The sequence below is a fragment of the Mytilus trossulus genome, chromosome 10 (genome assembly GCF_036588685.1).
Source record: "Mytilus trossulus isolate FHL-02 chromosome 10, PNRI_Mtr1.1.1.hap1, whole genome shotgun sequence".
NCBI lineage: Eukaryota > Metazoa > Mollusca > Bivalvia > Mytilida > Mytilidae > Mytilus > Mytilus trossulus.
The window spans coordinates 61,088,991-61,114,240 of record NC_086382.1 but is presented as its reverse complement, the minus strand read 5'-3'; the positions used below and the strand labels follow the sequence as shown (position 1 = coordinate 61,114,240).

The 25,250-nt window shown below is 29.6% G+C and overlaps 1 protein-coding gene across 2 annotated transcripts in view; it reads left to right on the top strand.

The window, feature by feature from the left end:
• Positions 1-1,100: 1,100 nt before the first annotated feature.
• The window catches only part of LOC134688314 (cGMP-inhibited 3',5'-cyclic phosphodiesterase 3A-like), a 98,491-nt gene continuing 74,341 nt past the window's right edge, over positions 1,101-25,250 (top strand). For both annotated transcript variants that reach the window (XM_063548897.1, XM_063548896.1), the window contains exon 1: positions 1,101-2,153. In XM_063548897.1, the coding sequence (XP_063404967.1) occupies positions 1,329-2,153 (825 nt within the window). In that variant the 5' untranslated portion in view covers positions 1,101-1,328. The remainder of the gene's footprint in view (positions 2,154-25,250) is intronic.

Sequence of the window (25,250 nt, the reverse complement as noted above, 5' to 3'; positions counted from 1 at the left end):
AACAATAAAAAATATGTCACATCAATTTCTTTAAAAAAAAAATGAACACTAAGTATAGGCTATTGTCATATTGGTCCAAATATCTAGAGAAAGAAAATAAAACAAGATATTCGATTGTTAAGGATTTGAATGTAAGCATGGAAGAAATTTGGTTACTCCTACTAAATCTAAAAAAATCCCCGATCGTTTGGAGGTCGGTTCAAACGAATTTTTCTATGATTTGATATGTAAATCAAGATTGAATTGTCTGAACTATATACTAGATAAGGATTAATTTACAGATTGGAAACTTTTGCCTCCATTACTAGTATATTAAAATAAACGCAGAAGAAAAAAAACTGTCATAAAGCAGATGCAATTGTGTGAACCATCATATTAGACTTTTGTATAAATAAAAATCCAAAGTAAATTAAATATTCAAGTCAACTATCTATCGGCGGATAATTAACTAATATTTGAACATTTTTTTTCTTAAACTTAATTTCTCTTTACTAATAAACCGGCGTCAATACAATCTTAAAAAAAATCACGGTTACCTTCTAGATAATAGATTATTGGAATAGTATAATATATACTAATATTATACATTGTGTCCCAGAGTGGATCTACTTATACTAGCGATACTTCCCAGTTTTAAAAAAGGTTGTCCGTCTTTTATTGTGAATTTAAAAAAAAACCAACAAGTTAACTACTTAGAAAAATAAGCTTGCATCTGACCAGGAACATATATATATATTGACATACTTATCCCAGGTCTCACCTATCCGAACATGTATGAAGAAAATCAAGTATTTATACCTTGAAAAAATACTCTCCTAAAATATGTACTAACTTATTTTTAAACACATGAAAATTATTTAAAAAAATAAACGTGTAACGTTATGAACTAATTTACAGCCACACCAAGATACAAAGATATTTTACACATTAGGGATCCTCGACCATTAAGGAAACATTTCTAAAGTTCTTAGAAATCCAAACCTGATAACATGTTAACTTGTTGACCCTATTTTGAACCCCAAGAAAACATTTATTATAATTTTTATAATCGATACATAACGCAGTCTGTCACGATTGATTGACCGCCACGTTTTTAAACGTATTAGTGTTTAGTCGATGTGTATTAGATTAAACATGAAAAGAGGCTTGATATATTAGAAGAAAATTGTAGTTTTCATATGTTCGTAGACAGAGTGAAAGTAGAAAGTTTACTTCCGTGTTATAAAAGCTGCTGCCGCTAGGAGGCTTTGTGTCTGTTTATACGATTTTACCCACAATTCCTGAGATGTAGCAGTACACGGAGAAACAGATGAATACACATTCTGAAAATGGCATTACACAGGGGTTCAATTTCTGCTAGAAGAGGATCGAAAAATGACGCTAATAAGGAAGAAGATGAACCGGAAAATAATGGCTATATTCAGATTTTGGTAAAACCACTGGAACAAGGAAATTTTAGTTTAATACTCAACTGGTTAGGCCTGTCAAATTATTCCTCTAACCAACTCGGGGCAGTGTACGGCCTAGGATTTGTTATTTCTAGTTTATTATTATATCATGTGCTAAGGTGTGATATTGGATCATTATTTCAAAGAGTTTGTGGGGTTCTTGTACCCGTATTTACAGTAATTTGTGCGTATTATTGGTTGTCATTATACTTGAGAAAAACATGGAACACAACAAGTGTGTATTTGCTATTCTCATCATGTTTTTTGGGAGAAACTGTTGCCCAGATAATACTGGGCACTCTCTCTGATAGTCAAAATGCCTCAAGTTTTGTGACGCAACCATTAATTGTATTTATTGTATTATTATCTATTTGCATATCTAGTGTTTTTTCATCACTTGAAACACAACATAGTGCTGCAGTAATTTCGTTAGTTAGTTTTACAAGATTTTTAGCGTGTTCAACGCTCACTGATATACCACAATGTCTCAGACCTTATGTTGCTTATATTTGTGGTTTAACTGGTGTGATTATTTCTAAATACATGGAAACTATATTAAAACCACCTATCAGTAATTTCATGACGAGTGAAGGGAAAATTCCAGTAATAAAGCGACGACGGTCCAGCACGTCAACTAGTCATGCTTTTGCTCCACACAAGAATACAAGAAGAACTTCGCTTCCAGCACTTATTCCTAAGTCTCAGGTAAGTTTCTCTAAATAAGTAAGAATTTTTAGAGGCATATATATATATATAATACTGACCAAGTCCTGAAACTAATGTCTAGTAGTGACAATATATTTTATATTTGTGGTACAAGAATCACTGTTTCACAATTGTGTTAAGAATTTATTGTTTTGAGTTCGATATTTTGTGTAAAGCAAAACCGTATTATTTGTCTCAGGCGAAACATAATATACATGTACAAAAATGTAACAATAATGTGTCTATGAACAAATGGGAAGCAACAAATGTACCAGCAAAATTGAACGTGTTTAAAAAAAATGTAGCTACCATTCAGTTGCAGTTAAGTTTCACAGCATAAAGTCTTTAGGGTCATTTTAAAGGTTTGAGCCCAACTCACAGATTGAGCATATGAAAATAAGTATAATTTGGGGTAAAAATAAAGAAAGCTTGTTGTAATTGTTTGTTGATTGTAACTAAACTACATGTTCTGTACATGTATACATATTTAACGTAATTTATCTGACTGAAAAATACAAATGACGTGAATGTTTTAATTAGTTTAAAGACCTATGGATTACATGACTTGGGATTCTTTATCCAATTTTATATTGTTGTTTTGTTGTTCATTGTATTTAAGGTCTTTAAATTTGGTAATAGAACAAATTTTGATTTTATCAGCTCTCAACAAAGCAATGAAATATAATCATACATGTACAATGTACATGTTATTATTTTAAGATATTTCATTGTTACAAATATAATGTAACAATACGTCTTATTAGAGGTGAGGCTATTCTGTGTTCACTGATCGTTCATCTCTGATATCGCTAACTGAATTTTACATACTATTAGAACAATTTCAAATTAAATTGTACTTACTGGTCTGTAATACTTGTTTAAATATCAGTTTTCAAGTGGTTCACCCAGTGGATTAAAGATTTAGGCCAACAGACATCTTTATGGGTGTGCAGTCTTTGAGTGCAAATTATGTGCATTTAATACATTTACATGTATTTGTATCTGAAAAAATGGCTTTATTTAATATAGTTATTTTAAGTTTTCAGAAATTTCTAATGAATAAATCCGTTTTGAATTTAGATTACTAAGAAGGTATTTGGCAAATGTTTTTATATTTTATAAGAATATTTTTGATACAAATCAATACATCTTTGCAATTTAAAATTAAAGTTTATCCTCAGATTTGCATCCATAAAGAATTGAACATTTACTGAAAAACAGATATAATATACGGTTCTCAGATTTACCAGAGCTAAAAATTGTATATTAACCAGATCTAATATACAATTATACATATCATAACCTTACAATATACAATGATCATGATGATATATTTTAAGACATATTATGGACATACATAATATACAGATTTATATATATAACATGTATAATACATTGTAATATGTAGATGTTAATTCACATAAACTTCCCTTGATATATATGTTAAGAACAGTACATCATAAATATATAATGAGTGTTTGCTGTAATCAAATAAAATTGATAGTTTTATTACCAATTATCAAGTATTGATTAAAAAGATAAGTTTGTTTGTCCCAGATATACATATCATGTCAACAAATTTACACCTTAACCTATATTTATTGTAAGTTAACACCTTGATGAAGTAACCATTGTGTTTATCTCAGAATTACAACTATTTTTGTAATCTACATGATCTAGGAGACATCTGGTAACCCAACTTAATTTTAATGAAAGACAACTCATGTATCTTATGTCATATAAGGTAGAAAAAATAGGTTGTATAACATGATGTTGTACATATGTAAATAGTATGCATACAACATTAAAGGTTGTGTACCAGAATTACTAAAGGGAATTATAATTATAATGCATTCAGAAAAAAAACACAGCATGCCTAATAGCACTGTGATGTTGTCATATATACTAATTGTGAAAATATAAACAGGACAAGAAATTAAAAGACAATATTTTATTGAAGTCTCACTTCTTCATTTCATAAAAGCATACAAATAGTTTATATTAAATCATAAAACATACAAGAAAGAGCCACTGTAAAAAGAGTTATGAGAGACTGTCTACATGTATTTTGGATAGGAAAATAATTTAATATACATTAGAATTGATTAAAGACCTGGCATACATGTACTTAATGATAAACATACATGTGATATGTACAACATGTAATGAGAAACTGCCAAAATTTGTCAGGATCGTAAATCAGTCATCGTTATAGAGTTCTAAAATACATGTATGTACAGAACTTTAAGGCAGGTGTTAGGAATGTTACTGTTTGGTTTAGTATTAACCAAGACAATTCAAAATTAACATTGTTTTATCACACCTTTTTAAAACTGCATTTACTACACATTTTACATGTTTTTTTAGAGAGGGAAATTCTATAGCCTCATATATATATATAATGTTCCAAAAACCACAAAGTGTCTTAGTTATGACCTGTAATTAAAAATAAGAAACTTGTATAAATATACATGTAATCATGAAATTGAAAATATTGAAAAAGAAGCTACTTGTATACACAATACCATCAGCATTGGTCAGTGGAAGTTAAAATCTTCAGAAAAAAAAGAAAGAAAACAATTCTGCAAGTACACTTATATGCAGGTTGACAAAGAATTTACTAATTTTCATGAACAATTGTAATTTTAAAATGACAATGAATTTACTATTTGTAATTGTCATACAGTGTGTACACTTGTAATTTTAAAATGACAATGAATTTTCTATTTTGTAATTGTCATACACTGTGTACAATTGTAATTTTAAAATGACAATGAATTTACTATTTGTAATTGTCATTCATTGTGTACAATTGTAATTTTAAAATGACAATATATGCATTTATTATTTTCAATTTCATGAACATGTTAATTGTAATTTTTAAAATGACAGTGAATTGTCATGTACAGTTTGTAGTTTTAAAACCCATTAAAGGTTGATTTGTTGTTTAAATAGCTGTTTAAGGATTTAATGTTCAGCAACAAATATTACTTGCATTATAAAGGGGTCAGGCTTATGCAGTGTGGGTATATTCAATTAAATTGCCACAACATCTCATGTTTTCAGTATATGAATATCATATGTGAACAACATGTAATAAATGTACATGTAGTTGAAAAAACACCAAGATGCATACATTGTACATGTATTTATTCTACTGTTATTAAGTGGCATCCTAGAACTTGAAGTATGTACTTACATTGTAGGACTGTAGCCAAATTTAAACATATGATTACAATTTACTTTGTCTTATTAGTCTATGTAGGTTGAAGTAACTTCACCTTAATGTCAGACTTCATTAATTTATAAAAAATTTTGGTCAACAGTCCATGGGAATTTTGTATTTTGTAAATAGGGTTAATTTCTATCAAAAATTGGTATACTAATCATGCATATACATGTATGTAAACCTGAATTTAATTTATTATGGAATCTTGTGCAACCTTTGTGACACCATGTTAGACTTGGTGAGGAATCATGTCTGTTCAAATTATCTGTAAGGAAAAAACGAACTTAAGTTCAATGTTTAATCTTAAAAAAATCAATTTCCATATAACTACTTGTAAGTTTGAAAATGACCATAGAAATATTACTAAATCGTATTAATCACTTACTGATTATGTGCGATTATTTGGATTTCTCACCTGTAATTAATGTCATTACCTGTACTAATCAGTCATATATCAACAGCCATTTACTGATCACTGTATTTGAACAGCCCTTGTAAATTTTAATATATCAGATTCGTAGATAGGAAATCAATTTTTCATTTGTGCTGAGTTTTAAATCCTAAAATCATTATTAAACATGTTAAATGCAGGTTGTAAGGTCTCATTTAAATGATATTAATCCAATGTTGGTTTAAAAATGCAAGTTTGCACATACTTACAAATGTAAAGAAAGAATGGCCAGTCATTGAACTAGGAACATGTTAAATTAATCCATCAGTTTATAGACACTTGACATATAATATAGGTTTAGAATTGTATTTGAAAATTTAATTCTATTAAAGTTTTATTTAGATTATAAAAAACAGCTTTAGATGCAATGTACTAAGTTGTGAAAATTTGTGACTACATGCATATATACTAAACAGATATAAAATGCAAAACACAAATGAACACTCAAAGATTTCTTGCTGAAGGACCATTTTTCAAGACATGCAAACTTGCTTGCCATCAGAATGAAGATACATGTAATAATAACATATTTAATGTTATTTATACCATGCCTGACTTTAAAATGTAAATAATTTAAAAAAAAATGTTTGAGCAAGAAGAGGCAAATTTAGACAACCATTCTGCCCTCATTGAATTTGAAAATCAGAAAGTATTATAAATCCAGTGAAAACATCCTTCAAATGTTCATACATTGCATTAGAGACTGGTGATATAGCATACCTTTGAGATCTTAACATTGACATTTAGTTTATATGATGGTGACTGCCACCCTAAAAGATATTTTTATTTTGCTAAGAAATAAGAGTGAAATATAATTGTATTTTGACTGAAAACTTTCTGTTTATGACCTCATAGACCTTAGTGATATTATAAGTGACCTTTCTGTACTAAAGTTTTCATATTTATGAATCTGTTTATTTATCAATAAAAATTAGTTTACTTTTTGCAATTTCAAATTTCAGAGTCCAAATTATAGATCTTATCAAAATGACCTCCCTTAATATCCAGTATCACTTTTTCAACAAGCCAGACTAGGTCCTGGGTGACTGTGAATATAGAGGGAAACTTGAGAAATATCAGGAATAATAGCTATAAAATGTGGAATACAGATAAAACATTATAAATATAAGATGTGGTATATTCTCCATCCAAGCCACAATCTGTAAAAAAGTAGACCATTATCATGATTATAGGTCAAAGTACGGCCTTCAACACTGAGTCTTAAGCTCACACCAAACATTTGACAGCTTTCAGTTAAATACTAAGTTAAGACACTATGCTTTCATGTACAAAATGTCTTTAAAATGAGAATTTGAATTTTCTGTTACAAATTTTATTTTGTTTTGGATTAGTATTTGTATACTGTTCTAAATTTATGTTTTATCAAAACAGATAAAACTTTTCCCATGGCCAAGAAAAAGATATTAAAGATATTTGAATTCCTGATGTGTTTTAATAAGACCTCATTTCTTTGACACAGAATAATTCAAGTTCCTTAGGTTTAGTTTGTATAGTTCATAACTATAGATTTACTCTCTGTAGTCCGGGGATTTTGTTAGCATCAAAGGACTTTCAGGTGTGTATTGGAATTTTATCCACAACTTTTTTATATTAATAAGTTCAGAATGAAATTGATTTTAGCGATCAACTTACACGGTTTTAACATTTTCCTCCTAGGAATGCTAATAAAAGCTTACATGGTTATTAAAAATCTCTTAATTTGTATTCAAATGGGAGTCTGCTTTTGTTACATTGCCTTCCTTTGACGTAGTTCAATCATTAAATGTATTTTTTCTCCATGTTTTCCAGCAAATTGAATTTTAACTTCTTAATATGATATTTCAAGATCTCATTTGTGTATCAATCATAAAAGGTACAGAATAAAATATTGTACATATATTTCATTACTTGTGAATATATATTGAATATTTTTTGTATGTACAAGCAAACTTTAGAATTACATGTATTATGTAGAGTCTGAGTGAGATTTAAGGAATAATGTCAAAATAAATCCAATTATTAAATGATTTTCATGAGAATTTTACAGAATAAGCTTTATAGAATTAAAGATTTACCCCCATCTAGACCTTGAAATGTACATGTATCTCACTAATTGAAGGATTTTTAAGATGCATAATTTTAAAATGTAAGAAATGAACTTGTTTTTTAACCAACTTCACATGTATAAATTAAAGGCTAATTTTGATAAAGATATCTTCAACAGGACATGAAGTTGTGCATATGCTTTTCTAATTGTTTTCTGTTTGATTTTTATGGTTTCTTATTCAAGAACATGCATTTTAATATTTCTGCTGATATTATTTTGAGATTTGACAAATAAAGTCACTGCATTGAACATTTGTTGATAAAGTTTACCCTGAAGGTTACAGTTAAACACCATTGATTTAAGTGGAATTTTCTGAGCTTATTTGCTTTATAAAACAAAGCCCCAAAATTGAGATAAGGCTATATCTGCTCATTGTGATATAAACCTGTAACCCTTTAAATACTTTATCATGCAATTTATACACAAATACAATTGCATGGCAGTATTTGGTGCTTTTCCTAGAAATTATTTGAAGGATCAGGAGTTGACAAGTTTGATGGTGGTCATGCATTTTGAAGCACCCCAGGCTAATAAAGATTTAAAGGGCATTTCAAACTCAAAGGATAGGGATTCTTTATTTAATGCCTGGAAGCACCACCATTATCTAGGTAAAACAATGAGTGATACAGAGTATCATACAAAATACTATTATATCCTATCTTATTGTGTGAACATCCTCTCTATAAGTGCATGTTACTATTGCAGATGTAATAACTGGCACTCTCAGGAAATAAGCTGTAGACAAATAGACCAACCCTGTTTTTGAGAAAACATATATAATAATATATTTCCTGTGCTAAGTACATAATGTAGTAACAAACAATACTCAAATCATCTTTTTGATAAGTATAATACTTCAGTTTAGGCTAGATTAAATTATGTCAGTTCATTTTTTTCCCTTAAGACTAAAAGGTTGTGTATACATATGTTTGAATCCCGGTGAGGGAAGAACCAAAAATTTGCGAAAGAAAATTTACAGATCTAACATTGTTGGGTTGATGTTTAGATGAGTTGTATATACATTATGTATACAGCCATGTATCACCATCATTGATGGCGATCCGATGGATACATCTGTTGTAGGGTTGTCACTGACTCAGACGTACTTATGAATATAATTATTTTCTGTGACTGTATCTTACATTAATTTGTATGATCCTTTAGTATAGATAATTTAGCTGATCTGTAACAATAACATCTTCATGCCTTATATATCATGTACTGTAGTACGCTGTTAGATTAAAACTGACGTGGAAAGGTAATACATGCCCACCGAAAGCTCTTTTTTTGAGAGCCCAGGTGGTCGTGTGGTCTAGCGGGACGGCTGCAGTGCAGGCGATGATTTGGTGTCACGATATCACAGTAGCATGGGTTCGAATCCCGGCGAGGGAAGAACCAAAAATTTGCGAAAGAAAATTTACAGATCTAACATTGTTGGGTTGATGTTTAGACGAGTTGCATATATATATATATACATGTATGTAGGGTGGTATGGTTAATTTGCATATAAATTATTTGACCTTTAGTAGATCAAGGAAGAGGTTGAATGTCAATGAGACATTTATCCAACAAATTATATATATTAATTATATATAATGGAAGAATAAAAGGTGAGGTGTATAACCTGTCATTATACTTTCTGTACATGTAATGTTTTGGTTATAACCTGTCATTATACTTTCTGTACATGTAATGTTTTGGTTATAACCTGTCATTATACTTTCTGTACATGTAATGTTTTGGTTATAACCTGTCATTATACTTTCTGTACATGTAATGTTTTGGTTATAACCTGTCATTATACTTTCTGTACATTTAATGTTTTGGTTGATGGATAAGAATCTGATCCCAAGAGACAAAGTGTTGAGTCTAAGGTGAGATTGCGCTGGTGAGTTGACATGTTCAACAGGTAGTAATGTTGTCCTTCTATATTGAACCTCATACTTATGCTTCTACAAAATGTTCTTGGGGCCTTTTATAGCTTATTGTTCTGACAGTATGTCAGAGCCAAGGCTTCATGTTGAAGGCTGTACATTGACCTATAATTTAGTTTACTTTTATGAATTGTTATTTGGATGGAGAGTTGTCTCATTGGCACCTATATCACATCTTCCTATATCTATTGGGTCAACGCTTGCCATCACAAACAACACATGCATAAGTATAAGGTATAAATTATTCTCTTAAACTGTTTTATTTAGCAAATAGGAATGCATTGTTATGTCCTGTCTTTAATAAAAGATAGCAAACGGTGGCATTTTTTTTTATCTGTGTGTTTGATGTACATGTATCTCTTGTATCAGGTTAAAGTTTTAGTTTTTTTGAAGAATTTCATGAAGTGGTCAGTCACACAATATCTTGAAAACTTTAAGTACATGTGTTTATTATGATTTGATTTTTACTTGAGTTTGGGTTTTGACCTAGATTTTTTGGTTCACTAAACATGGATATATAATAGACTTAAATATTGCATTATGATATATAAGTAATGTGGAAGTTTGAGCAAGTCATAGTGCCCTACATTGTCCTAAACTTTTCTGAGTTAATATACAGTAGTTTAATTAGTTTAATTTACAGCTATTTTGTCCTACCTACTCTGGACAAATATTGTCTAATTATACATAAGGAGTTGAAGTACTTTTTCATTACATGATTCTAATGTCCTCCTGAAATATATGTAAATATGTATTTTTCAAATTGCTTTTCAGGTTCATGTAATATATCTATTTAAGGTTGACTGTTAGCTATATGGTCAGCGACATTTAATAGTTGCCCTGAAAGACCACTGTAAAAACAGTTTAGTTTACTGAAGCATAAATTATGGACAAACATATTTTTATTATATCTATACAAAATATTAGGATTTGTTAAAGCTTGAGGGACGTCATAAGTGTTAAATAGTATAAACATATAATAACAGAGAGACGATGTTTGGATCAGTTTTGGGTATTTAATTAATGAAGCATATGTAAGAGGTGAATTAATTTGGCCAAAATCGGGGATCATGGTATATGACCATTACATATTATATGTTTATATTCCTCTAATGTTCTGTAAAAGTAAACAAATATGTAAAGAAAAGGGAAATAAAAGTATTTAAACCTTCCCTGCTTTTAATTTATAGAATGGATTATTATTTGTTGTTTACATTGAAATATCTAGTGCTGTAACTTAAGAAACATTGTTAAATATTTCTATTATTATTGTTATTGTCGAACAATGTGCAAAAATATTTGATCACTTGTCGCAATTGCAGCAAATGTTGCTTACAAATATGTGTTGAAATTTAAACATGATTTTTAATCTGGAACACCAATCTATTGCAATTTCACAGTATTTTAAAAACAAAAAAATGCCAAATTTCGTAATTTACATGTTACATTTATTTAAACTATAAAAGTTCATATCCCATATAGAAGGACAATAAATTGTATTTGAGTTATTGTTTCACACCAGATGTGATTGATAAAGCTACATATAAGGTTCTCCTATTCGGTTACCAAAGATTGATTTTTAGTCCATTGCTGAAGGGAATTCTTCACAGATACTGTAGATTAAAACATAATAAAGCTTCTAGTTTCCATTAAGAATGACAATGCAGACATCTTTATTAATCTAAACTTGGATAACTTCTGATATTAAGAAATGAAATCATTGATACTTAAACTATGTAGATTTTATGTAAAGTGACAAGTACTGCTACAGTTGATGATATCAGAATATTTGATACAGTTTCCTGATGAGGGACTCAATCAATATAAAATACAAAGTCTCATTAAATTGTCCTTTTGTATGTTTTAAGTTTGTTTAGTTTTGTGCATATTATAATATACTGTGGATTCGTTATTATTCATAGTTTTCGATGGTGGTACTGGTGAACCTCAAATTCAAATGTTCAATATCAATTACAAATGGTCTATAGGTTTTGTTTGCAGAAAATGGCAAAACCACGAAGTCAAACATACACGGAAATGCAAGTTTTTCTCAATCCACGATAAATAAATGAATCCACAGAAAACAAATTATAAAATGCATTCAATTTAGTGTGGTTATTTTTAGCTGAAAAAACTTCAAAGAAATATTGAAAGATCCATGATTTATTGTTTTATTCATGAAAAGATTCAATGTGAAGAGTCAAAAATTAGTTTTATGGTTCAATAAAATCAAAATAAATAATGCGAATAAGAAACAAAATTAAGATATTAACAAATGAAAAATGAAAACCATTAAAAATAAACCACAGACAATACCAAGTTGTTGAAATTGTGTTGATGAAACATTTTACTTATAACATTATTGTTTTTCCTTACATTGTAGTTTCTCAGCCTTGACTTTTTAATTTTGGCTTCAGTTTTACCTCAAACTAAATTGGAATGAGTTAAACTGACTTATTGTTGTAGTAAACATGACAGTATGTAAGTTAAAGCTTCCATGAAATGATGAAATTACAGCATTGTTATGCAGCGACCATAAGTTATGTTAAAGTCATTATAGACCTGGGGAAAATTTGTATCAGTACTTTGTGCATATTCAATATCACAGCAGTCATAGACAACTTGTTTGTTTGTGTAGAAAGAATCGTAAATTATGAAATTTAATAAATATGAAAAAAAATCATATATATGTTTACACAGTGTACGATTTCAAAAGTTGGCAAATGTCCAGAAGAAAAAAATAGACATGAATATGTTATTTGGCAATAATTCATAATTGATACTTATAGAAGAGGGATAAAATTTAATGTCCATTATTGTTGACTTGAATATTAAAATATAAATACATTTGGTATTGGTGTAGGTTATATTTTGGTATACAGATTAAAGCAATGTAAATACTATCTTAGTGTTTAAGTGTCATTAGTAATGTGATGATATAAAATGCCTCATGCTGTGTAACAGTTCAAGCTAACAGAGGCTGCTACAAAAAATCATCAGAAAACTTGCAGATCTCATAAGCTTTAATCATGATTTATTGCTCAGAGGGGAAAGTTATGCAATGTGCATGCTTGCAAGGGATATTTTGTCTGCATGTGATCAGATTGATCTTTTTGTTTGAATGAAATGATTGATTGATTGTTACTTGTTTAACATCTATGAATTAAAGTAGATGAGGAAGATACAGGAGGATGGAGACAGCAACCTAGAAAACAGGTCTTTTGAGAAGCATATTTAGAATGGAATAGAAAAGAAGATAAAAATAAATCATTGAACATTTTTTTTGTACACACACTTGTTTGTTTTAATCTGATCAATCTTCTGGTTTTAAAAATAATAAAGAAAAATTATCCATGAGAAGCCTAACTAGGAAATATGTCCAGTAAACAAATTTCTCAAAAAATATTGAATGAAAAAAAATACACAAAATATATTAAAAACTTTATACTTTATACAGTACTTAATTATGTCATTGTCTTCTCCTTTGAAACATAAGTAAAAACTGAGGTTAATTTATATGTATATAAGTTTCGGTCCAAAACACAAAACATATGATTGTCTCATATAATATTTAAATACAAAGTATGCAAATGAGATAAACTTTTGATCCTCTTACTGTAAATAAGTCTCAGGTTCCTTAGAAGTTACATGTATTTTAATTTCTAATTTTACTTTTGAACATGTCATAACAGCAAATTATTTTTGAAGTATTTTGATTAATGTTTTTAACTGTACAAGGTGTAGTTTTAAGAGATTGTCTTTTTTCTGTAAGGCAAAGCTATCAGATTTATGGTTCGAAAAGTCTTTTATAATGTTTGAACAGATTTTGTTAATATTTATATATAATTAGTATTATATAAGTTAGTCAAGATAATTGTATTTAAATGTATTTTGTTTTCTTAAACATAGGAGTTGAATGTAGTTGTCATTACAAAGTTAATTTGCCTTACACTATACCCTGTACATGGGCATAGATTTTTAACTAGGTTAATTTAGTAAATTTTTAGTCAGATATTGTCACTATTAAAGTTTTTCATCAAAATCTTGGTCAAAGAAGATACCTATGTGATTGGATAATTCCCATCAAATTCCAAGAAAAATAGGATGAGGTTTATGTTATTTAGTCCTTCAAAGTTTTTGATCACAATTTCTTTTGATGGTTGTCAATTGATATAAGAATATATTCATCAAAATGTTTGACCTGAAAACTTGTAGAAGAACCTTTGATAGTGGCACTGGACTTTTAAAGTAACAGTGGAAAAATGAATTTACTGCAATATTTTTGGAAAAAACTTTAAGTTTAATTCTATCAAGTTACTTTCATCTTTTTGCTCAATGAATTCAAAAATAGAGATCATTTAGATCTGACATGTGAATGTAGAACTGTGTCTAGCAACATCCTTAACCTTCATCATCTCAAAGTCAAATCATTTGATAAATGCACTAAAAATATTTCAGAATGATAAGGCTGGCGAAGTGGTATAGCATCATTCATCAAATCATCTGTCATATATATACATAACTTTTGATTGCTAAATCATTTCACTATTCAGGATTCCACTTCACTGTTAAGGATTCATCTGGGGGATACAAGTTAGGGGTGGTAGAATTTTCTTGCTTAAGAAAATACGATATGTTCATTCAGATAATGAAAAATGTGCAATAAATGCAATAAACATGCACCTCCAGGTGCAGGATTTTCTCAGTGTATCGAGGACCCAATAGTAGCTTTTGGCTGAATTCTGCTCTTTGGTTGGGTTGTTGTCTCATTGATGAATTTCCCTTTTCCATTCTCAATTTTATTTTGATTAATTATATAATCAGTTAAATAATTAGAGAAACCAATTTCTAGATCTACAACAGAATTTCAGCCTAATGCTGACCAAATTGGCAACACATTTCTCCAGCACAGATGAAAACCAGTACATTTACACTAAATGTTTTTAAGCAATTGAATGTAGCATAACTGAGGAATTATTGAGCCAATAAAAGAATTGAATTATCATCAATTAATACAGTTGATTCCAATCTAACTGTTCCATCAAAGTATCTTGGTTTAGAGGACATTGTATTACGTCATTTGTGCGTTTGTTGGACATCAAATCTACGTCAGTATGTTACAGCAAAGGGATGAATATATCTTAATTGGAATAATTTCCATATCCAGACTTTAATAAATGCTTTGAAAATGTCAAGCGGACATAATGACATATGTCGTTCATTGAGGATGGGGGGATCCACTTTACCAATTAAAACCTTTTAATGATGTCATAGCTCCATGTATGGTCAATGAATTTTCTGGTAATTGGAACGATATGAATCAAACTTCTTTTTATGAAGAATAATACCTGATAGATTAGAAGGTAGTAATCACAAAGTAGAACATGAAATGACTAAGAGAAGAATTAATATGTTCTGGTTACCTTGCTTTGTTCTCCATGCATATTTTGTTTTGTTTGTATACATTGTCTTATCAAGGCTTTTTATAGCTGACTATGCGGTATGGGCTTTGCTCATTGTTGAAGGCTGTACGGTGACCAACAGATGTTAATGTCTGTGTCATTTTGGTCTCTTGTGGACAGTTGTCTCATTGGCAATCATACCACATCTTCTTTTTTATATTAACTGAAATACTGGAAGAAAAATCTTTGATGTTATAAAACATTTATGTGATGTAAATTTAAGTTATCTTATTGTAACTAGTGCTTGAAAGTATCAGGTTTTCAAAAGTACCCAAAAAGTTCTTAGACGTGTCAATCTTAATATGTTGTTTTAAGATTGAATTATGGGATTCATCTACAAAACTTTTTTTTAAAAATTTTTATCAAGGCATTTATTTTTTTTCAACTATTTATATATGTAAAGAAGTGTTTATATATTTTGTTGACTTTACCTCTCTCAAAAATGTGATTTCTTTACATTATAAATTCTATAAATCATTAAAAAGTTCGTCATAACAGTTGTTAATTAGAATCAACTACATCATAGTTTCAATTAATGCATGGTATCTCACTAAATATGATGTTATAATTTCATTAATTGTGTATTCACCCAATCTAATGGCTCTGACTTGGTCCAGATGTGATCTCAATCAATTTATATTACAATTCAATTTAATTTGATGTCCCTTTTATGGGAGAAAAATTGTAGCAGTTTAATATGGAAAGACTATACAGCTGAGTGAATATTGATTTGAATAAAGAGGTCACATGTATATGTGATATTTGGCAAGTTTTTGCGAAAAATGCTGTCTATTTTAAAATATGGTTAGGAATGAATTTTCGTTGAATGGCAGTTTGAGAAAATTGCATCAGCTCCCACATACATGTATGAATAAATACAGGACATTAAGTATGTACTAATATATGTCAATGAGACAGCGACCCAATAACAAAAGTCATACCTGTAGCCAGGGGGGGTTTGGGACCCCCCCCCCCCCCCCCCCCCCTTGAAAACAAATAAGCACTGTTAAAGTCAATGTTCTGTTCGAATTGTGACTGTTAAAGTCAAGTTTGTGAGTCAAACGAACCCCCTCTTGGAAATTCTCGGCTAGGGGCCTGAAAGTAACCAAAAAACATCTGACAACTCACAATCTTTAACATTCTTTAGTGACGAATCCAGGGGAGGGTTTGGAGGGTTGAACCCCCCCGTTTTTTGGGGGATTATCAATGCATTTGAATGGGGACATTTTGCACATATTATATCTGTGATAACTGGGACACATAATGTTGTCAAACAAGTAAACTGGAGCAAATATGTTTTAATAAAATTTACATAAGTTTATATAAACAATCATCATAGAAATGTATGTAGATGTCCATTTCATACAGTTTATAATAAATCACCTAATTTTTATGAATGAATTCTAATTACATTTGGGTTTATTCATTATACAAGTTATTTTTTCTACTTTGACAAGAATTACTAGGCTGACATACATCAGTCATAGTTTGTCCCTTTAACATTTAAGATGAATATCGACTAATGAGTAGTTTTGATAGATAAGTTATAAGCAAGGTCACGTTATATGATAAGTTATGTACATTTACATCCTTAAATGACGTCATGTGATGTTCAACTTTATAGCAATTTATGCAGAAACATTATAAAGGATACATTTAGGCACATGTTCTGAATTTGAGAACATAGGCTCTTGTTACTAGTAGACACAAAGTTTCATTAATACATTATGTTATTGGCAGTTGAGTAACATAAAAGAAATGATTGATCAATTGTCAGTGATATTATTTTCCAGATACTGTCAAATAATTTGTCCTGTATAATGTCTGTGAATTATAGACAAATGTTTTGTCACATTTTGGGTAAAGTACATGTTGTTTGTTATATATATCACTAGCAAAACCAGAAGATCCTAGATTAGGAAGAAGAAAATGTTTGCTTTAGTACCTGAAGTGGAAATAGGTTTTTACATCAATTTTATTTATTAGAATGTTAATGTTAATAACGGTGAATTAGAATTTTTATGGTAAATGTTTCACTAACATACAATTTCTACAGCTTTGTACTGTGTACTGTAATATGCTGATTAAATGTTCATTATGTGTTCTGTTTGTTAAATTGTGTATGAGAGTTGTCTCCCATTGATGTAAAATTGTGTATGAGAATTTTTCCCTATTGATTTTTACTTGTTTATGAGGGTTATTTCCAATTGATATTATTATTGAGAGTTATCTCCCATTGATGTTGTTATTAAGAGTTTTTCCCCATGGAGAGTTATTTCCCATTGATGTTATTATTGAGAGTTATATCCTATTGATGTTATTATTGAGAGTTATCTCCCATTGGTGTTGTTATTGAGAGTTATCTCCCATTGATGTTGTTATTGAGAGTTATCTCCCATTGATGTTATTATTGAGAGTTATCTCCCATTGATGTTATTAATGAGAGTTATTTCCCATTGATGTTATTATTGAGAGTTATTTCCCATTGATGTTATTATTGAGAGTTATTTCCCATTGATGTTATTATTGAGAGTTATTTCCCATTGATTTTCGATTGTCTATGAGAGTTATATTATCTCCCATTTATGCAGTTCATATGGTATATTAAAACTCTTTTTCAATTATACCCCACAAAATAAACTAAAAGTCTGGTATTAAAAAATTTAGGGCTTAAGAAAAGGACAATACAAACAAGAATAGAAAAACATCATTCTGTCAAATATTGTGAATCAGTAAACTTGAGACGATAATATTAATGGATGCTCTAGAAAATTCTGGTATTGGATAGGACTTGACATTTACGGCCATCAGTTAGATCATATGCTTGATGCCATAGCAAACAGAATTTGTTTGCTCACCTGGGAGATCTGTATAAACATCTCTAAGATGTCACAGTGACAACTATCATCCTTGAGGTGCTGAATCAATGACTGTCTTTCTTCTTGTATTTGTATACACATCTTGCTTAGAAACAATGCAGGTAATTCAGTTAACATTCTCAGGTAGTTAACACAAGATTCTTGGCAAATTTTGTGTAATCAGTCAAAACAAATAGTTCTGCACTGTAAATGTTCTAAACATATTAATAGAATTGCTGAAGAAATCCAGAAAAAAAATGCGGTGAAATATTGTTTATAGTTATCGTAAAAATGTGAGATTTTTAATCAGCTGTTTTTCCCCACTTTTGTTTGATAGCATTTTATTTGAAATGTCATTGTATTTCCAGTGTTTTTGTTGAAGTTTCATAATCAAAAAGTCCTTTAATCTTTCCAGAATTCTGTATCTTTGCCTTCTCATCAACACAATGTCTTTTTCATAGCAATTTAAATGAATTGCCTGGAAAGTATTGAAAAGAATGTGATGAAAACAAGCAGTATCATTTTAACAACCATGAAACAAATTCAATGTATTTATGTGGTGATCAGGTGTTCTATTTACTAATGAAAGCAACTGAAGAACTCATAACACAGAATTCATACAAATATCAGGTTTTATTTTAAAGAAAAATCAAAAAAAAATCATTCATACTTAAATCAACATCAGGGAGATTATAAGCAAGAATATAAAAAAAATAATTAATAAGCCACTGTGGTTGTATACAGTTGTAGAACAGTAACAGCTTACTCTCTTCAATTTCACCTGGTGTTCAACTGTGGTTCTAGCTTCTGTAAATTCACAAATTATTGTCTGTATTTATTATTGCGATTTTGTCAATTTAGACTAAAATATGATTTTAGTTTTTGCAATATTGAGAAAAATCCAGTTTATATCATATAAAAAATGTCAAAATGGGAGTTTTAATTATTGCAATTATAACCCTGTCGCATTTTTTGCAATATTTTCTGATTTACAGTATGTAATGTTTAGTTGACTAGTTGACAAAGGTTTTAGTGTTTTTTTCAAGTTCTCTTTCATTCACATGATACTCTATTAACCTTATTTTCATATTGATTGCATTTTTCGTCATTTCTTTTAACCATAACTTTGTAAATGTACACCTGTAAATGATATAAGAATTCTCCTAGGTATTTCCTGGTTATTTGAGATGAATTTTATTAGGGGTTTTTCTTTGCTTAACACACAAATATAGTATGTGCTTTATATTTACTCATAAAGGACATGAAAAGGAACATGTATGACAATTATAATACCTGCCTCTGGATGTTGATGATGTTAGGCAAACAATAATCATTGAGAACAATACAATGTATTGATTTTTTCATCTTTCTCTTAATTACTTGTCTAAGAAAACAACTAAAATGGCAAAATCAAACATTTGAAAAACAAAAACTGAAGTTTCTTTGTCAGAAATCAAACATTTGAAAACCAAAGCTTACGTTTGTTTGTCTGTTAACTTTACACACTTTGATTTGAAGAGACCATATGTTTGAGTATGCATCATCATTTGACCTTTTGCTTCTCAAGTTTCTGAAGGAGGAAAAACATTCGGCTTCTGTTTATTAAATTCCATGTTCCCTCAAGATGAAATAACTTGGTTTGTTTACTGTAATGGTGCATGTCTTTGAATGCTGCTGATTTGAAAATTTAATAGATTCAGTGAGGTTTATCCCCTGTTTCTCATTAAATTGCATTTTCAGCTTGTTTGTGAAAATTACGTCATACAAAAGATGAGAATGAGAGCAGAGTTTAAAATTTCGCTGGTTTAATGCAATTTGTGAATATGATACTTTGATTATGATTTCTAGGTTATTATAAATGGATCCATAGAGATAGAAACAAATATTTTTCAGAGCTGTTTCCAATTTTTGAGTTCCATGATAGCAGTATTGATTGTTAATGGTGACATTTCGTGTAGACTTGCAGACCCTGTTATAATGTGAATTGCATTGGAAAACTTGATATGTCCATTACTCCATGTTTTAACAAGTACCTTGTAGTAGATTAACAGTGATAAGTTCATTTTAGATTTGTTTATAAGGGAACTCTACTGCAGAATAATGTGTTCAATATTATTTCTATGCCTAGAAATGGTAATTGAAAGTCATAGAAAATAATGTCAGTAAAAGTTGTTCTTTTTCACAGAATATTTTAATATTCTTATATAAAAATTATAATTTGATATAGATTTTTGAGTCCAATTACAGTTTTTGATACTGAATATTTTATGGTAAATTTTTAACACCCCATTATGCATTTCACGCAGGAGAACATATGTAATTTGAATTCTGCTTATTGATCTGGTGAACAATTTATATTATTTAAAGTTTACATATATATACATAAACAAGAAGTTTGCCTGACTTTCAAATCTTGTTTTCATCTTTACTGTTGAATAAACCATAGACTGTTGTATAAAATCTGATTTTGGATTGCATTTGTAGATTTCATAGTCATACTGAATATCTACATTTATAAAATTTTGTTAAAAAAGTACAAAGTGTTTACTTATATATTTTAAGGTCATGTTCAGTATACAATGAATAGTTTGTTTTAGTTTTAAAAAAATTTCATCTTATTCCATATGTATGGCATCTCAACACAACTAAGTTTTAAACATAATTATTAAAGCTGTGGTAATCACTTGTATAAAAACATCTAGTTATGCATTCTGTTATGATATTATCAACTATGACATAATTAAGGTATTACAAAAGTGCATAGATTTCCTGTGTAGGTCATATTATATATCTTGGTCTTGAAGCAATTTAAGGACATTATTAGAAATTTATTTCATCACTGCCCACTCCGTCATTTATAATTTTCTCAAGAACAGATTTTTCTTTGTGAATTTTAGACTAGTGTGTTGTATAATATCTATATTTCCAGACTGAATTGTTTTCTTTCCACTTTGTAATTCAGTATACTGTGGATGTTTTATAAATGATATTTCTTAAAAGAGTTGTCACCAAAATAATACATTGAAGATCAGAAGAGTGGTCAGTGTGTTTAATCTGTCTGAAAATAAAAGCCTTTGGCAGGAAGAATTGATTTAATTCCAGTCTGTCAATTACATTCTGAGAACATCAAGAAATCCTATAAATATTGTGCTGGATTCTATTCTTTACAAGTATCATGAATTACTTCAAAAGTCACTTCAGCCTACCCCCACGTTTGTCAGTTTTGCAACTAACCTGTACAGATACCTTCAGTCTATTACCACTATTATTACAATTGGCTGCAGCCAACCTTTTGGATAATAACCCACAGACTATAACCCATTTTGTTGGTTGCAACTTAAACCTATACAGATGTTACTTTAGTCTATTACAAATACATGTATTATTAGCTGCTGTCAACCTTTTGGATTGCAACTAACCTGTTCAGTTAACTAGTCTATTAAACCACTGATGTTGGTTGCAACTAACATGTACAGTTAATTACATTCTATTAAACCACTGTTGTTGGTTGCAACTAACCTGTACAGTCAAGTACAGTCTATTAAATCTCTGTTGTTGGTTGCAACTAACCTGTACAGTTAACTACAGTCTATTAAACCACTTTTGTTGGTTGCAACTAACCTGTACAATTAACTACAGTCTATTAAACCACTGTTGTTGGTTGCAACTAAACTGTACAGTTAACTTCAGTCTATTAAACCACTTTTGTTGGAATAATGTGTGAAATTTAGCTTGATTTTGCTATTTGTAGTTTATCGTTTTTACAGATCAAAATATGGTCAATGGTTAATTCTAAGAAGGCAATTTCTCTTTATGAAATAACAATATTTATGAAAAGATATAAATTTTGAAGATTTTGAAAGTTGAGTTAAATACCTATTGCTTTCTGGCAGTTTTGTAAATTCCTAATTTTCCTGTGATCTATTATTAGAAAATGGGTTAATATAATCAAATAAAAACATCATAGACGAAAAGACTATTTTTCGAATTATATCTGGAAGATTGAATGAAAACTATTTTCACGTCAGTAAATAAAAGATAATCAGAAAAAAATTCTTAAAGATCAATTTCTGAATTTTTGGAAAGTATCTCAAATCAGATAATGAGATTGAATGAAATTCTTTAAGTTTTGCTTTTTTTGTAAGTAGGTAAATAAGTAATAATCAAATGAAAACTATATCAACATATCTTCAGTAATAGATAACATTCTTTTCCATGTTGAATAGTATTGATATTTTTACATCATAGAGTCACGGTTTTTGGCACCTGGTCAAAAATTAAAGATGTATGAAGGATAATTCTGTTTCTTCATCTGTTATTATACTCTTCATTCTGTTGTTTCATATTTTTTTTAATATTACTTGTAGTTGTGTCGGATGATCAAAGCATGCCATTGTTATAATTACGTCACTCAGACAGTGACACTCCAGAAAATTAAAACATAAAAAATTAAATAATTTTGCCACTATTCTATGCATTAGATGTAAAATTTTGCATTTGTTTGGCATTTGTGTATTATACATTTATGCTGCAAAAGAGATTGAATAGGAAGAAGTGTAAAATTACAGAGCACACACAACAAAATTACATATAATGTTTGTTAAAATGCCGCCCGGCCACCCCCCATTGTATAACATGGTACATAATTTAAAGTAAGCGGATCCTCATCTTCCCTTATTTTTATATAGTCCAATATGACTTGGCACCCGAGCCATATAGCATTTGATCCCCTAAGTTATGATGTACTTCATCTCCAAAATATTTGATATAGATCTGTAAGAATACATTAATTTCATAATTTTTAATAATATTATAAATTGATATATTTCACTAACGTCCTGGTATATTTAGGTCTGGGCACAAAGACCCTGAGTGCTTAAAGACCCTCTGCAATGTATAGACCATGATAATTTGAACACCACAGTGCTCTGACCTGACACTGCACCTAACACATTGATAATGCTGATGAACCATGCAAGAATCAATACTCAGGTCCTCCAGATGAAGTTTGTTAGAAGCCTTAGAAATTACTTGGTTCATTATTGCTGATGTTTTCCAGTTTCGTTTTATCATCCATCACAATAGGAGCTAATTACTCTGATATTTGGAGCGCACAGGTTTAATCACTGCACATGACTCTTGCAATAGGAGCTAATTACTCTGATATTTGGAGCGCACAGGTTTAATCACTGCACACATCTCTTGCTGATATTGGACTTTGAACCAGAAACGGGCAATCATCAAACATGAATTTACATTACGCTGTTTAACACCCCTCTTGGCTCAAGGTCAATCATTTAATTGTTCACTCAGTTATTATGGAAGGAAGTATTCCTAGTGTATTGGCAAATTTGTATAGCAGCGTAATATATTTTATCTAGTAAAATCAGCTTGCAGTAATTTACCAAAATTGAATCTTTAAGATTTATAAATGATGAAGTGCTGATGGAAATGTAATATTGTATAAAAATTGGAAAATTTTCCATTTATTTTTCTCCACCTTGAATATTTCAACAGGTCATTAATGTGCATTCCTGTTTCATTATTATATTTTTTGCTTTGCACCATGAATATACCATGTTAATTGCACTAAGCATAAAGGCTATAAATATGCAAGTGTTAAGATAATCCATTGTTATAATGAGGACTATGAGTTTATATTAGAACATTTCAACAAGTCTTTAAATTAAGACATGCATATATGAGTGCATATTTAATCTTAATGAGAAAATTTTCCAACAGCTTAATAATAGGAATTAAATATTATTTCAGTTCAGTTTGTTTCCCTACAAATTCATTAATTCATTTTAAAATAAGTAATGATAACTAATTTATTGATAATTTTGAACCATGACCAGAAAAAAATTTGTATTCAAAACAGGGAACTCAGGGTGCATATATATATATAGTTCTGAAACTCATCATGTAAAAAAAATGTTTCCAAAATGGGGGAAAGGGTACCGTGTGCATGAATAAAAACAACAATCCTGAAACTTCTTATGTAGAAAAAAATTGTAGATGCTTGAATAATTTGAGTACTGATTCTGTCTCACCTGCTGCAAATTATAGTTGCAGACTGTCTTAATTTAGACAAGCTGTTGCTAGATTTTGTGGTGTAGACAGTTTCAACCATCCTTAAAGTTTGTAGTTTAAAACAGGTGAGACATATCTCTGTGTTAACAGTTTATTATTCTTAAAATACCTCCTTTAATCATGTTAATCCTTAACTTACAATAAATGAAGAAAAGAAAAATCTTTTTTAAATAAACTTACAAGAATGGAAATCAGTATAATTAGTAATCAATCACTTCCTGTATATTTAAGATATACTTAGTTAAAGGTGAAAAGTAGATGGACAAATGTTTATACAATTAATTAAAGCAATTTTTCCAATCAGATGGACAGGAATTATTTGTTGATATATCATTAGGTTGCTTATTTATAATCAGATAATAGTTATCATTATCTATAATAGCTTAATCAAACAGGTCAGCATGGCCATTCCTCGTTCAGGTCAATGTAACATTACTGATATACATGTGTATTTAACCATTATAAGTAATATTTGCATGGTCAACACAGGATATTTGGAGAAGAGGGTTGTGCTATTATTAAAGAATGAAACAATATTTTATAAAAAGTATTTGTCAGTGAGATATAAAAATTATAAATAAAAGGTCAACAAAATGCTTTATTCAATGTACATCATAATGCTCCAGCCAATCTATTACAACTTCAAAATTGCTGAACTAATATTAAATTTTAATAAATATAACAAAGATACAAAAGATTAGTCATTAACACCAGTTTAAATAAGGGATAAAAACCAAACAAACTCCAACTTAAAACAGTCAGCCAATGTCCTAACTTGCACTTTAAGCATACATTAATAAATATTGCTGATCAAAGCTGTTTGCATGGACTTGTATATCTGTTGGTGCTTTTTGGGTCTTATCTATTCAGAGAATGATGTATACATTAATAACCATATAAAGCATGTTAAGTTAGAATATCAGTAATGTGTATAAATGTACTTAAGCTAGGAGTTTTGTATTT